The 16138-nt window shown below is 41.3% G+C and overlaps 1 protein-coding gene across 11 annotated transcripts in view; it reads left to right on the forward strand.

The window, feature by feature from the left end:
- Nucleotides 1-8590: 8590 nt before the first annotated feature.
- FAM118A (family with sequence similarity 118 member A) overlaps nucleotides 8591-16138 on the forward strand; it is a 31399-nt gene continuing 23851 nt past the window's right edge. For 4 of the 11 annotated variants that reach the window (XR_004647458.1, XR_004647459.1, XR_004647462.1 and 1 more), the window contains exons 1-2: nucleotides 8870-9094; nucleotides 15407-15462. Coding sequence is in view for 6 of the 11 variants with exons in the window: in XM_034784077.1 (XP_034639968.1) it covers nucleotides 15416-15462 (47 nt within the window). In the remaining 5 variants the exon portion in view is untranslated. Of the gene's footprint in view, nucleotides 8709-8869; nucleotides 9095-9223; nucleotides 9301-9780; nucleotides 10012-15406; nucleotides 15463-16138 lie in introns of those variants that run through there. The other 7 variants (XM_034784023.1, XM_034784033.1, XM_034784041.1 and 4 more) reach the window with 7 other exon arrangements.

The following is a 16138-nucleotide window of genomic DNA, read 5'->3' on the forward strand; positions in this document are numbered from 1 at the left end:
CCCAGGATTCTGTCTTCTGACTGTGGCCATTGCCAGATGCTTCAGAGGAAATGAATTGAACAGGGCAATTTATTGAGTGATCCATCCCTGTCATCCAGTCCCAGCTTTTGGCAGTCTGGTTTAGGGACACCCAGAGCATAGGGTTCAGTCCCTGACCATCTTGGCTAATATCCATCGATGGACCTATCCTCTATAAACTTGTCTAATTCTCTTTTGAACTCAGTTATATTTTTGGCCTTCACAACATCCCCTAGCAATGAGTTCCACAGGTTGACCGTGTGTGATATGAAGAAGTACTTCCTTATGTTTGTTTTAAACCTGCTGCCTATTAATTTCATTGGGTGGCCCCGGTTCTCGTGTTATGAGAAGGAGTAAATAACACTTCTTCTCCACATCATTCATGATTTTATAGACCTCTATCATATGCCCCTTTAGTAATCTCTTTTCTAAACTGGACAGTCCTGGTCTTCTTAATCTCGCCTCATATGGAAGCTGTTTCATATCCCTAATCATTTTGTTGCCCTTCTCTGTATTTTTTCCAATTCTAATGTATCTTTTTTGAGATGGGGCAATCAGAACTACATGTGATATTTAAGGTGCAGGCACACCATGCATTTATATAATGGCATTATGATATTATGTCACCTTAATTGTTCCTTTCATAATGGTTCTTAATATTCTGTTAGCTTTTTTAACTGCCACTGGACCTTGACCAGATTTTTAGAGAGAACTATTCATTTCTCTTGAATGATAACAGCTAATTTAGACCCTATCATTTTGTATGTATGGATTGTTCTCCAATGTGCATTACTTTTAATTTATCCACACAGAATTTCATCTGCCATTTTATTGCCCAGCCACCCATTTTTTGAGATCCCTTTGTAACTCTTCACAGTCATCTTCGGGCTTAACTATCTTGAGTAATTTTGTGTCATCTGCAAACTAATTACTCTTTACACCTTTTTCCAGATCATCTCTGAATATGTTCAACAGCACTGTTCCAACCACAGATCCTTGGGGGGGACCCCTATTTATCTCTCTCCACTGTGAAAACTGACCATTTATTCCCACCCTTTGTTTCCTATCTTTTAACCAGTTACTGACCCATAAGAGGACCTTCTCTCTTATCCTATGACTGCCTAGGGTGTTGTTTATTTAGAACAGAGGGTGGTGTTTATTTAGAACAGAGGGTGGTGTTTATTTGCAACTTTAAAATATTAGACTGACTTCCTAAAACCTTCTTATTGTCACAGCAAGCTATATCCCATCCTCCCCCCTCCTGTCAATCTACTCAATCCCACCCCAAGGAATGCAATGGGAAAACAAGTAATACTTATGGTGTGCCTTGGAAGGCATCAAGTCTGGGCGCTGGCAACTCCAGGATAGGAGGTACAAGATGATACTGAGCTCACTGTCTAGTTACATTGTGTTATGTGACAGGTGATTTGGGGAGATCACGTATTTGTTCAGGATTGAAAATGTGTTTAGAACTCAGTGATTTTTAAAGCAATCCTAATCCAGCCTCCACATTTTCACCTGCACTGAATTATTTTACCCGTGCAAATCAAGTTGTTATGCGTGCATGCAACATTACAAATGCAAAGTCAGAGGCCATTTTGGAAAATTTGACCCCATACTCAGTGATAACTAAAAGTCGGTTCCATACAAAGATTTTGGTTTCTAGAAACAAACAATGCTCCTGTATAATAACAATGTTTTATATTTTGATAGCACCTTTCTTCCCCAAAGCACTTTACAGACTATACTGCATAAAAATGTGCCACACCACTAAATCCAGTCAATCTCTGGGGTGGATGTCAGCAAACTAATAGTACAGAACTTGCTGAACAGCTGTGGGTGCAGGAGAAATTCTAGCTAAAGCGACTGGGGGAACTGCCTACTGTTATGAAACATGAAAGAATATGAAATGCAAGTTAATTAATTTCTTAAAAAGCAACAGAGGGTCCTGTGGCACCTTTGAGACTAACAGAAGTATTGGGAGCTTAAGCTTTCGTGGGTAAGAACCTCACTTCTTCAGATGCAAGTAATGGAAATCTCCAGAGGCAGGTATAAATCAGTATGGAGATAACGAGGTTAGTTCAGTCAGGGAGGGTGAGGTGCTCTGCTAGCAGTTGAGGTGTGAACACCAAGGGAGGAGTTCTGTAGTTGGATAGCCATTCACAGTCTTTGTTTAATCCTGATCTGATGGTGTCAAATTTGCAAATGAACTGGAGCTCAGCAGTTTCTCTTTGGAGTCTGGTCCTGAAGTTTTTTTGCTGTAAGATGGCTACCTTTACATCTGCTATTGTTGGCCAGGGAGGTTGAAATGTTCTCCTACAGGTTTTTGTATATTGCCATTCCTGATATCTGACTTGTGTCCATTTATCCTCTTGCGTAGTGACTGTCCAGTTTGGCCAATGTACATAGCAGAGGGGCATTGCTGGCATATGATGGCATATATAACATTGGTGGACGTGCAGGTGAATGAGCCGGTGATGTTGTAGCTGATCTGGTTAGGTCCTGTGATGGTGTTGCTGGTGTAGATATGTGGGCAGAGTTGGCATCGAGGTTTGTTGCATGGGTTGGTTCCTGAGTTAGAGTTGTTATGGTGCGGTGCGTGGTTGTTGGTGAGAATATGCTTAAGGTTGGCAGGTTGTCTGTGGGCGAGGACTTGCCTGCCTCCCAAGGTCTGTGAAAGTGAGGGATCATTGTCCAGGATGGGTTGTAGATCACTGATGATGCACTGGAGAGGTTTAAGCTGAGGACTGTAGGTGATGGCCAGTGGAGTTCTGTTGGTTTCTCTTCTGGGCCTGTCTTGTAGCAGGAGGCTTCTGGGTACACGTCTGGCTCTGTTGATTTGTTTCTTTATTTCCTTGTGTGGGTATCGTAGTTTTGAGAATGCTTGGTGAAGATCTTGTAGGTATTGGTCTCTGTCTGAGGGGTTGGAGCAGATGCAATTGTACCTCAGTGCTTGGCTGTAGACGATGGATTGTGTGGTGTGACCGGGGTGGAAGCTGGAGGCATGAAGGTAGGCATAGCGGTCGGTGGGTTTTCGGTATAGGGTGGTGTTAATGTGGCCATCGCTTATTTGTACGGTGGTGTCTAGGAAGTGGACCTCCCGTGTAGATTGGTCCAGGCTGAGGTTGATGGTGGGATGGAAGCTGTTGAAATCATGGTGGAATTCTTCCAGGGTCTCCTTCCCATGGGTCCAGATGATGAAGATGTGTGCTTTTACCCTATATTATACAGATTTCACAGGGGGAGACCAGAGTTTCTCAAATTGGGGCAGTGCAGAAATAACAGTAGCAGTACTGCAACCCCCCTACAATAACCTTGCAACCCCCCCCTCAACTCCTTTTTGAGTCAGGACCCCTACAGTTACAACACTATAACATTTCAGATTTCAATATCTGAAATAATTAAATTTACGATTTTAAAAATCCTATCACCATGAAATTGGTAGGATCTCACGTATACCAGTAAAAGCATGAATCTTAGTTTAATCGGCATGAAGTAATTACCTTCTATGCCTGTTCAGTATACCTTATTTATAGGAAAACTACCCTCACAAACTAGGATAAGGTTCAGCAGCTTCACTGCTACTGTAGTATTAAAAAGCTTAGCTGAGCTTTTATTCAGTGGTTCTGCACCAGGGGTACATGTACACTTGGGAGTGTGCAGGTCTTCCAGGGGGTACATCAACTCATATAGATATTTGTCGAGTTTAACAACAGGCTACATAAAAAGCACTAGCAAAGTCAGTACAAAATAAAATTTCATATGGACAATGACTTTTTTATATTGCTCTATATCCTGAAATACAAGTACAATATTTATATTCTAATTGACTTATTTTATAATTATATGATAAGAATGAGTACATAAGCAATTTTTCAGTAACAGTGTGCTGTGACACTTTTATATTTTTATGTCTGATTTGGTAAGCAAGTAGTTTTTAAGTGAGGTGAACTTTGGAACAAGACCAATCAGACTCCTGAAAGGGACATAGTAGCCTGGAAAGGTTGAGAACTACTGAGTTAGAACATCTGCATTTGTGTGTTTTGGAAAAACAATCTATTCTTAGTCTGTAAAAGTTTTTGAGACATATTAAGATCTTAATGGAGTTGCACCTGCATATACCCTGTCGGAATGTGGCTCTTGAGCACACTGTGTGGTAGAGAGCAATGGGTAGTCAGTTGAGCCACCATACTTCTCTTCTCCCTTCCTCCTCTTCCTCTTCTCACCTTGCTTCCCTCTTGGGTCTGGTCAGAGGTAACTAACTGGTAAACACCTCCATTTTACTGCCCTTTCACAGTTATGTATGGCTTTCCCTGATTCTTAAGCACTCCATCTTTCTCTGAATTCCTCAATTATAACAACCAGTTCTCAGCCTTCATTGCCTGCTACTTAAAGGAGAACTCTTCTCAGTTCAGTATCCCCAGCATTCAACACACTATACCTCTCGCTTACTATGCCTCTTGTTACTGAACTTTACACTACATTTCTTACTGTTGTTTCTGTCTCAGACATGCATAAACAAATAAATGAATAAATGCAGGAACAAATTGCAAGATTCTGAAAGCTATGCTAACACTCCTTCTAATATCACTACCATATAGATATGGGTAGGGGCATATCTCACAAGCTAATAGCTTTTTTCCTTGGCTAATTTTCTAGTCCTATGTCAAGGAAGTACAGTGCCTATATAATGTAGTACTCTGCTCATTATTTTTTAAATTAATGTAAAACAAAGAAGAAAAGAAAGTATTGTAAACTAGGAGAGGGTGACCTTACTTCTTGAGCAATGGAAAATATTTAGTAAGCAACTATGAGTCTTATCTGCTGTTAGCACAATATTATTAGACAGTCAGCATATTATTTAAAGCTGGTAAAGTTCCAGTTTTCTAACAATGCAATGCCAAATGGAGTTTCATTCACAGTGACACTGGGTTCCAAGCAACGTGAGTTATCACCAGGTTCCAGGGGAGGTGACATAGATTGTTGAACTTGAGGTTTACTCAGGCATATTAATATGCTACAAATACTTTTCTGAGTGAGCTGACACTAGAGAGTGGAGAAGTGCTCCAGGCAAAATAATTACTAGCCTGAAATTTTGCACATCCCCAAATTGAACCAAATACATTTTTTTCAGGTGGTGATAGGAAGGAATGTAACCAAACCTATCTCTTTCCAATACACCTTGTGTTTTCTCCATGACCTTATTCTCAGGCCGCTATATCTTTGTAGATATAGTGATGTCAAACTTCATTGCAGGACCCTTGATTTCTACACCATCAACAATGCATTAATTTTATAGATGATAAAGTAAAGAAAAATGTCCAATATAAATTACATGGACAGTTTTAGAGAGGCAAAATGTAATCATGCAAACTGGAATTTGATCAGAATTAATACTATTACTCTTGCAAGAACCCCAAGAGCTTAGAACACTTTTTTTATTTTATTTTGTCTTTAAGACAGCTCCTTTATCAACACAATTCTCCTAACAACAAACTGGGACTCTGGTTCAATGCTAACTACCCTTCTCTATCGTTTCCACTTCCTTACCCTTCTTACAGGTAGGAAGGGGGCAAAGAGGATGGTCAAACCCCATCCTCTATGAATCTGCAGTTCTCCCTCTTGACCTCTTTGGCCATATCCCAAAATTTTAGGATGGAATAGTGATTCATAATTGACCACAAGAGACAGGAAAAATATGCGGTCATTTAGCAAGGGAGTTTTATGCCAGTAAATACAATTAGCTTTGAAAAGTCTGTTTAAAAAAGAACTGTAAAAATAAGAGTGGCATCAAAAGCAGTTTTTAAAACTACGTTTTAAAAAACTACTGCCATTTAGGAAAGTGACACATTTTCAACCTAGCTTTGTACCTGAAATTTCTAGGTACAGTTTTGCACTGGTAATTATTTGCAGGCATAATTTGTGCCACTTAGGCCTGGTCTACACTGGGGGAGGAGGGGTGGCGATAAGATATGCAACTTCAGCTACGGGAATACTGTAGCTGAAGTAGACGTATCTTATCCCAACTTACCTCCCGTCCTCAAGGCGTGGGATTGACAGCCACGGCTCCCCTGTCGACTCCGCTACCGCTGCTTGCTCTGGTGGAGTTCCGGAGTCGACGGGGAGCACGTTCGGGGATCGATATATCGCGTCTTAACGAGACACGATATATCAATCCCCGATAAATCGATCGCTACCTGCTGTATGGACGTACCCCCAAGACATTTAACTTCCTGATTTTCAGACACAATCTTGTACTTACGTGAGGTGGCCTAAATTAATCCTGAATATTGTAAACACAAAACTGGAGACCAATGTTACCAGAAAATCTGGCTGAAATGATCTAAATGGTATGAGCCAAATACTATACTAACCAATGGGACTGTCTGGAATATAAATCAGCTCAGAATTCTGAACTTTAATGTAGCAGGTCTAAACGCTTCAACACTATCAATGAGCCTCCTGATAAGGAGTTCTGTAACTATTGTCTCTCAAAAGTGACTTTCCAAATACAACAACCTGCTAGGGAAGGTATGTTTCTTTATCATTACAGACAACATATGCCACCTACTGTTAATACTCTGAGTTCACAATCATATTTAATTATCCCTGAACCTACAGACAGTCAAGCCTAACCTTGAATATCTCTAGTGAAAACAATTTCACAGTTTCCCTTTGCAGTTAGTTCCATTGCTATCCTGCTTTCTTATAGTTCTAATGCTTTCCTTAGTACTAGCCTCAAATATCTCATTGCCGAGCTTAAGGTGATTAGTTTTTGTTTTTTCTTTGTTGACTAGTTATAATAATTGATCCCTCTCTGCTATTTAAATGTCTGCTATTTAACACAGACTGTCAGTTTATTCTTTTTACCCTCTTTAATAATAATAGTTAGAACTTTTCATCCATAGGTCTTAATTCATTTTTCAGATGTGGGTAATATTATCATCTGCCTTTCATAGAGAAACTGAGGCACAGAATGGTTAAATGGCTTATCAAAGCTCCCACAGTAAGTCAGTAGCAGAGATGGCAACAGAGCTAGATCTGCTGAATCCAATCTGAGGCTCTTCCATGAGACCATATTGCCTCCTTAATTCAAAAATTCATTTGTAGGAAGGATGAAGGGGAAAGAAGGAGATAGTGAAATGAAGCAGTGGAGAAGAGGGTTTTTATCTATCTTTCCTAATATATAGGAGACTTTGAAAAGTCCCACCTCAGATCCAATTCAGAGATAAGAAAGGGACAGTTCACGACCTTAGATTTGGACAATAGTATCTCCAAATGTTAGCGTTGTAATAGCAACTCCATAATTGCACAACAGTTTCTGTTTTAGCTCCCAAACAACTTTCAGAAATAATACTCAGCGAAGTGGCCAGTAGACTTGTGAATGGTTTTTTTCAATAAAAAGCAGAGGTTCCAAAATCACAGTTCCCCTCCAGCTGTGTACTTTCTAGTTTTACAGACCTCTAAATGTGTTTACACTTCCCTTCCTTCAGCAAAAGGAAATATTTTTGCTGTGAGTGTGTTTCTATTAGACATCTAAAAATACCATTCAGTTTTCAATCCTTTACACACATTTAAATAGCAGAGAGGGATCAATTATTATAACAATACAGAAACATTTCCTGCACTGCTCAGAAGCAATGCAAAGGCTTGGGGAAGTCAGGGGTAACAGAGGAGCTGAGAGAGAGGGAAGTAATTGCTGAGAAGGAGCCTGGGAGTGAACCGGTTTGGAGTGGATGGGAGAAGTATGGAACAGGTTTTTTTGGAGGAGGAGGGTTGTTAGGGATCCTCCCCCATGCAGACCTTGTCTGAACCTAGCCTCTCCCGTTAAGTCAGGCACATCTACCCCTCTCCCCATGTGGCCCTACACCCCCTCTCCATTCAGCTAGGCATAGCTGCCCCTGCACCCCCACTCAGCCATCCCCACTCCCCCATCTGTCCCTGCACCCCTACTCCCATTCAGCCCCTGCCTCAGTGTTATCACCCCACCAGTTCCTGTGCCCCTGCTCGTTCTCCCCCCCCCACTAGCCCTTCTGAACCCGTCTGTGTGACCCCCCAGCAGCCCTGTGTGCCCCATTCTGTCCACACCCCCATACTCCGAGCCTCCTCACCTGCCCCGCGGGCAGGGCGCTGTGAGGAAGCCTCCCTCTCCTTCCCTGGCAGCTCCCGCCCGTGAGCGGCTGCCCTCGCTTCTGGCACCACCTCTTGGGGAAAAGGTGTAATTGCAGCTCCCCCTCCGCTCTCCCATACAAGCAATGCGGGGGGGGCGGGGGTGACAGTAATTCGGCACCTGCGCAGTGGTGCGGAATTGCCCCCGAAGTGGTGTCACAGGCCCTTTAGCTCAAGCTGTCAAGGCTCAGCCGTCTAGCGCGGAGGCGCCCGGAGTGGGGTCCCGGTGTTGGCTGACAGCGCACCTGCCCCACGGTGGGGAGACTTGCACCGCGGGAGGGGGCTGCAGGGTATTTAGAGCCAGAGCAGAGGGCGAGTCTCCCCACGGAGGCGCGGTGGGGCCAAGCCATGGGCGGACCCTGGGCGAGGGTCGGTGTTTGAGAGGACACCAGCCGGGCGGGGGAAGAAGCCCCCCCGCCAGGGCTGAACTGCTGGCCCCGCCCCCTCCTGCCGGCGCCCTTAGGGGAGAAGCCGCGAGGGAGGCGGCCGCGCGCTCGGATCACGGCGGAGGAGCCCGGCAGGTTTGTGGGCGGTGCGCGCGGACGTTGCACCGGCCAATCCCGCCTCTCCCCCCGTCAGGCGCTGCCTGCTTGGCGCCGCGCGGCGGCTCGTTCTCTGCCCCTCACCCCGAGCATGGGAATTCACTACCGTTTGGCGCCACTGGGAGCGGCTCCGCGCGCGCAGCTCCTGACCCTGCGAGGGGAGGGGGCCTCCCGGCGGCGCGAGCCCGTCCCCGCCCGTGGGGGCACGACGCTCCGGGCGTGCGGCGGTCACACGGCGGCTGGGGGGGTTAAGCTGTCATGGGTCAAAATAGCAGCGCCCCCCAACCCTACGACTTCTACTTTTAGACCACGTAGCTGGGCAGAGTCATTACTGAATTCCTGTTACAAGCGTCCTTCCCGAGCAGGTAATGTGCTGGCTGTACGTCTCAGCGGGCTTTCCTTTGGGTTAAAACAAAAAATGTAACCTGCATAAATTGAACTCGTGGCTGCAGATACCCTTGGAAGGGAGATGAGTGACTGACATTTTATGCAGGCATCAAACAGGGAAATAATTCAGAAGCAGAGTCCAAAGCCTTTTTGGAATGTTTCGGACTTGGCTACATCACTGCTGGTAAGACTGAGAAACTTATCCCTAAAGAGGAATACAGGAACTGTTGCCTGCAGGAGATTATTGACCTATCTAGTCTGATACTGACCTATTCTTGTTTCAAAGCAAATTAGTGTGCATGTAGGGGGAGGGGGAAGGAGGTACACCTTAAATGCATTTTCTTCTCTGCTATAAACTCTACCAAGTATTGTCTGCAGAGCTCTTTCAAGTAGGCAATTAGCACGCTATCTGATAAACCAGATTGCATTAACCAACTTTCAAGCCTAAGTGCCTACTTGCAAGGAGATCCACTAAATAGAGGACAGTATCTTTAGGAGAGAAGATACCAAGCTAGTAACCCTCATTGAGTTTGAATCAGTCACACAAATAGAGGCACTGGAAACTTTGAGGGTCTGGGACATCAGGGATATGAGTCACCCAGTAGAGAGCCAGTCCAGGGTGAGTAGTGAGAGAGAGGTTTTTTTTTTTTTTTTTTTTAAACAGAGTTGGTCCAACTACTGATCAAAATAATTGATGATTCCTGCAGAGAAGACAGTCTGTCCTGAAGAAGCCATGTGATAGGCCAGCTGATTCTCAGGAAACCAACACTGAATGCTAACTCCTATTCCAGCTCTAGCCTCCCCTTTTCTAGGCATTGTCACTGAAGAAGTGTTGACAGCATCACCTCTGAAGGATCCAAGATACTAACAAAGTCAGGAGCTAGACCAGGCAAAGGTACAGAGATTACTCTAGTAGCAGTGATGAATTACCTCCTTATGGCTGTTAAACTCTGATGGAGATTACTTGCTCTTATGCACACAGCTTTTGAGAAGAGGAAAGTCGCTATTAAATATGGCTAAAACAGAAAGATGTGGCAGGAACTGTGATGGTAACATTGACAGCTAGTATTGCAGTGCATACTGTGATTGTGTTATAACACTTTGTATTTAATCATTTTGGAAAGTTACTGATATATTAACAGTTATAGTTATTAGTATTCTTACGGACCGATTCCCCCAAAATCGCATGGAGAGAGTCATTGTACAGTACAGTATTTTTCAGAGTAAAGAGGTTATACTTTCTTGTTCAGCTATTTTAGACTTATTACCTTTGTATTGCTGCCTCAAATCCCATGTATCTGGATAAGCCGTTGATTCATAGATTGCAAGGCCAGAAGAGACCATCATGATCTAATCTGACTTCCTGTGTAACACAAGCCATAGAACTTCCCCAAAATAATTCATAGAGCCTATCTTTTAGAAAAACATCCAATCTTGATTTAAAAATGGTCAGTGATGGAGAATTGACCATTACCCTTGGTAAATTGTTCCAGTGGTTAGTTAATTATTCTCACTGTTTAAAAAAATAAATGACTTATTTTTGGTTTGAATTTTATTTATTCATAGATTCTAGGACTGGAAGGGACCTTGAGAGGTCATTGAGTCCAGTCCCCTGCCCTCATGGCAGGACCAAATACTGTCTAGACCATCTCTGATAGACATTTATCTAACCTACTCTTAAATATCTCCAGAGATGGAGATTCCACAACCTCCCTAGGCAATTTATTCCAGTGTTTAACCACCCTGACAGTTAGGAACTTTTTCCTAATGTCCAACCTAGACCTCCCTTGCTGCAGTTTAAACCCATTGCTTCTGGTTCTATCCTTAGAGGCTAAGGTGAACAAGTTTTCTCCCTCCTCCTTATGACACCCTTTTAAATACCTGAAAACTGCTATCATGTCCCCTCTCAGTCTTCTCTTTTCCAAACTAAACAAACCCAATTCTTTCAGCCTTCCTTCATAGGTCATATTCTCAAGACCTTTAATCATTCTTGTTGCTCTTCTCTGGACCCTTTCCAATTTCTCCACATCTTTTTTAAAATGCGGTGCCCAGAACTGGACACAATACTCCAGCTGAGGCCTAACCAGAGCAGAGTAGAGCGGAAGAATGACTTCTCGTGTCTTACTCACAACACACCTGTTAATACATCCCAGAATCATGTTTGCTTTTTTTTGCAACAGCATCACACTGTTGACTCATATTTAGCTTGTGGTCCACTATAACCCCTAGATGCCTTTCTGCCGTACTCCTTCCTAGACAGTCTCTTCCCGTTCTGTATGTGTGAAACTGATTTTTTTTTTCTTCCTAAGTGGAGCACTTTGCATTTGTCTTTGTTAAACTTCATCCTGTTTAACTCAGACCATTTCTCCAATTTGTCTAGCTTCAACTTCCAGCCATTGGATTGTGTTATACCTTTCTCTGCTAAACTGAAGATACCATTATTAAATATTTGTTCACCATTTAGGTACTTATGGACTGTAATCAAGTCACTCATTAAACTCTGTCTGTTAAACTAATCTTGCTTTCTAGATTTTTATCTGGTTTGTTCTAAATACATTATTTTAGATTTTGAATCTGCTGTAATTCCCCAAATGATAAGATGATACACATTTTGGGTAATGGTTTGCCATGGGATTTGTGAAAGGAAGCATTGAGTTATTAAATGTAGCAGCAAAAGTGTTTTCATTCTGAAAATATTTTAGAGCCAGAAGTGACATCTAAGATCAGATCCCTTACTGCTGCCCAATCAAAAAAAGTATTTCTGTGCTTCTAGCAGACACTTTTTTTCCCATTTCTTTTATTCATTTTTGTCCTGTGGTCCCATAATATGTCTCGACAAATTAAGCCATGGAATCTTTAATAAGCTCCATGAAGATGGACCTGAGAGCCTGCAAGAAGCCCCAGGGGCCATGTGTTTGGGTGCATGCAACTGGTTGCACAGTGTGGGCCTTCAGCACCACAACCGTGAACTTTTCCAGCCAAATTAAAATTTATTCTCTCCCTCTTTATAAAACCAAAGCAAACCAATGCAATAGAATTAATTTCATGAAGGCTTGGAACTTTCTAAGGGATTATGATGTAGTTAAATTAACCTGCCAAAATGCAGTTCTGGGATTATTTGGGGTTTAAATTGTCCAGAGAAGGCTGTTGGAGGGAGACATAGCTTTGCAAAGGTTACTTTTCAGCATACATCTTGAGGTTGTTGCAGTAGGATGGTACTTTGGACCTTACTCTTGGTAAGAAAACTTCTTGGAAGGAGAGTATTCTATTAGTTCACTATTCCAGCAGAGAGACAGAAAGGGGATACTTTCCCAAATAAAAGATCAACAAGGGAATAGCTTTCAGGAGGGGAAGGATTGGAAGGAGCAGATTATTTGATTGTGTGGAACCAAATGAGACCAGAATTGGTTATTTACATACTGTCTTTGTGTTTCCATATACTTGATACACCTCTACCCCGATATAACACAAATTTGTATATAACGTGGTAAAGCAGTGCTCTGGGGGGGAGGGGAGGGCTGCGCGCTCCGGTGGATCAAAGCAAGTTCGATATAACGCAGTTTCATCTATAACACGGTAAAAAAAAAAAATTGGCTCCTGAGGACAGCGTTATATCGAGGTAGAGTGTGTTTCATTTTTTTCATATATATTTTTCCTTATTCTGAGTATAGTGCCCTCAGTTTTAAAATGTTTTCTTGGTTCCATAGTCTTTTTATAGTATAGAATTAAATTCAGACTAATTCATAATCTTGGTTGCACCAGAATAAATCTAGAGTAACTCCATGAAGGTCAGTGGATTAATTCTGGATTTACATTGGTGTAACTGAGGGAAGAGGTTGACCTATTCACTGTAGTTTAACTTTACCTTTGTATTTAAGTGAATAAGTAGCTTAAACTCATTCTGCCCTCCAGTCATGTTGTATTTCAGTGAATTGTGTAAAAGGAAATGTCATTATCTTTCTATCTTCTGTGATCTACAAAGGACCTATCCTGCAAATCCTTACGTGTCTCCAAATGCAACTACTGTCATGAGCAAAGTTTGCATGACAACCTGAAATGTTGGGAATGCTAATTTAAGAGATGTAACACAGAAAATTGCTCTAGGGCAGACATCTTAGACACTTTTTTTCTTTTTAATATTTTCTTACTCTAATTTTCATTAGTTTGAGACATGCAGAGTACCTAAGTGTTTGTACTAGTGAAACATAGCATACCAGAAAGGTAAAGTTCTTAATTTGTTTTACACCTTTAATTGGCCTCCTGTATAACTTAAATATCATAAATTTGTCTTCAGGGAATGAGTTAGTCATGTTCGCAACCTTGGTATGTTTTGGACTGTTTTGTTTTTATTGTAGCAAAAACATAATAGTAGTAATTGTTTGTCATAGATGGGGCTGGGCTAAGTAATTCTTCAGAACCTGAAATATTCTCTAAACCTTCCTGATATGACATCATTTTAGAAAGTTACTATATGTTCCAATGAGCAGAGGCATCTTATTGGAGTTGTGTGCAAAATTAGCTTTATAAATTGCATTTTGTCATATGTATTCTTAAGTGTGAGCTAAACTAACTATGAGCCTATTTTGGAGGAAGTGGTTAACCTCCGCAATTTCTAATAGGCATATAAATACTTTTGATCTTCCTCAATAGTGGCAGGTGGAGAACTATGGTTACTGCTGGTGTGGAGAGCTCTGGCAGTAGCATTCTTTCATAGGTTACTTTGAAATGGTAAATGTTCATCCAATTCTGAGGCATGTAGGGTGTTGGTTAAAAAATGTGACGACATCATAACAGCTTTACTTGAGTTCTCCATTTTGCTCTGTTTTCTTCCTAAAGTTAGATCCGTGAACTTTCTTTAGCTAGCACTGTATAAGCAGAACAGTACTATACCTTGCACTTGAGAATCTACTTACTGCAAGAAAGATAAAACAAAAAATATTGACAGTTCATTCAGGTTGGGGGGGTTCATAATGCTATGGAAGTAGTACTGATATGTACATATTTTACACAAATCCAGAAAAAATGCCTATGGCATTTCTAGAGCAGAAAGAGCTCAGCTGGGATAGGTGCTTCTAGATGCTATGCCAATAAGTGATTTAGAAATGCTTGTAGATACTTCATTTAAAATAACGAAAATTGTTAATGGGGTCTGTTCTGTTCTTCCTGTGATCTGGTCATCTGATTTACTCGTGAAGTAGAGGGCTGACACAAGAACCTCTGAGCCACTGACCCTAGCAATGGAGTTGTGCAGGAGACTGTAAGGGGGTCAGCTATGTAGGAGGCCTCTTCCACCCTTTGTGCATGGCAGAAATGGAGTCTCCATGAGTCCTGGGCAAGTCTTGCAATTATGTGGATCCAGTAGTCCCAACAGTCCGTGGTAGGATGTAGAGTAGCCATAATGACTGTTTCAGTGTGTAAACGGGATTACTGGACCAACAGCCTTTTGGGGAACATGGCTGATTTTTGACCCTTTCATCTTCTTATGGATTTTCATAAAGCAGATTAATTTAACTGAAATGAAATCATTTGGACTTCTTGGAGGAATAATGAATTATACAGTAAAGTTCACTGGACTGCTAGTGGTGACTGTTGACATCAGTGAATTTATAACAATAAATGTGACCATGTGGGAAGGGATAGTGTTGAGAACAAAGTTTACCTATTTAGCCAGACACAACATGTTTAAATATAACCCTAAGGAAATAACCTTGAAGAGATTTTCTTTTTTTTTTCTGTATCATGTTTGTATTTTGACTTATAAATTCAGTAGTATGCCTTTGCTAATGGGATTGTTTTGTAAGAGCTGAAACACTTTTTAAGCCGTTAAAAATATTTTCATATGAATCTTTCACAATTGCCCTAAATGAGGAGGAGTGTATGTATGTGATATTTATATATTTTGGAAAGCAAAAGAGATGTACGGTTAGATGAACTGCCTTTCCTCCACTTGCCACTCAGATTTGGGAATAAGGAAAGTACAAATAAAACTATAAAAAAATTGCTTTCTCTCTTCTTGAATCTAGATGTAGGGTAGATCCTCAGTTGGTGTAAATTGTCATAGCTCCACTTAAATCAATTGATAGCTTTGAAATCAAAGTCCCTCTTCTTCTGTAATTACATTAGTTTTACTGTCTGTGAGAAGTCACACATAAATTAATTGAAAATGCAAAGAAACTTTCAAATACATCAATATTTAATTTTGGCAGTAATCGGGCGTTTTTTAGGTATTGCATATATAAACTGAGGTATTAAGAGTTGCTAAACTTTTTTTTTTTTTTTTTTTTAAATAGGGTTCAGAGATGGACTCAGAAGAAAGGACAACCAACAGAAGTGAACAAAAATCAAGGTAAATATAATGGTAACTAGTGTGTGTGAGAGAGAGGGTAGGACTCTTGTTCCTTGGGGATCACCCACTGAGACTCTTGAGTCAAAGGTAACTGTTGGAGTGGGCATGAAGCTTAAAGATTCCAGATGGACCTTTATGAAAAGTTATCGATCATAGTTGCTGCTTTAGCCTTCCAAAATTTTTAGTACACTGTCTTACTTCCCTTCCTACTTGTTTCGACTCTAATCCTCAAAAGGATTCATACAGGCAGACTCCCTCTAAGTTCTGTAGATTCAATGGAACTCTGAGAGCATAAGGGTCCTCCCATTTGATTCCTTTGAGGATTGGGCCTTAATGTCTGAAATTTTCTGCAAAGCAACATGGAAAGTGTGTGTTTTTGTTTGTTTGGGTTTTTTTTAAATATCTATATGAAAACTCAATGTGTTAACAAAAATGTGCAAAAGTCAAAGCCACCAACGAAAAGGCCTCTTGAGTTAATTACTGTCCATGATGGTCCCCCTTTATTGGCTTAAGGGCAGCATGAAAATAGTTTCAGTACAGGCTATGATAAGTGGGTGAAGAAAAAAAGAGAAATTATTGGGAGAGAAGGTTACTTTATATAACTACCCAAAATACCCAAACTTTAATATTTTAAATAAGGTTTAAAAATTGCACCACATATGCTCAAAAGTCTGTT

The sequence above is a fragment of the Trachemys scripta genome, chromosome 1, assembly GCF_013100865.1.
Source record: "Trachemys scripta elegans isolate TJP31775 chromosome 1, CAS_Tse_1.0, whole genome shotgun sequence".
NCBI classification, from domain to species: Eukaryota; Metazoa; Chordata; order Testudines; family Emydidae; genus Trachemys; species Trachemys scripta.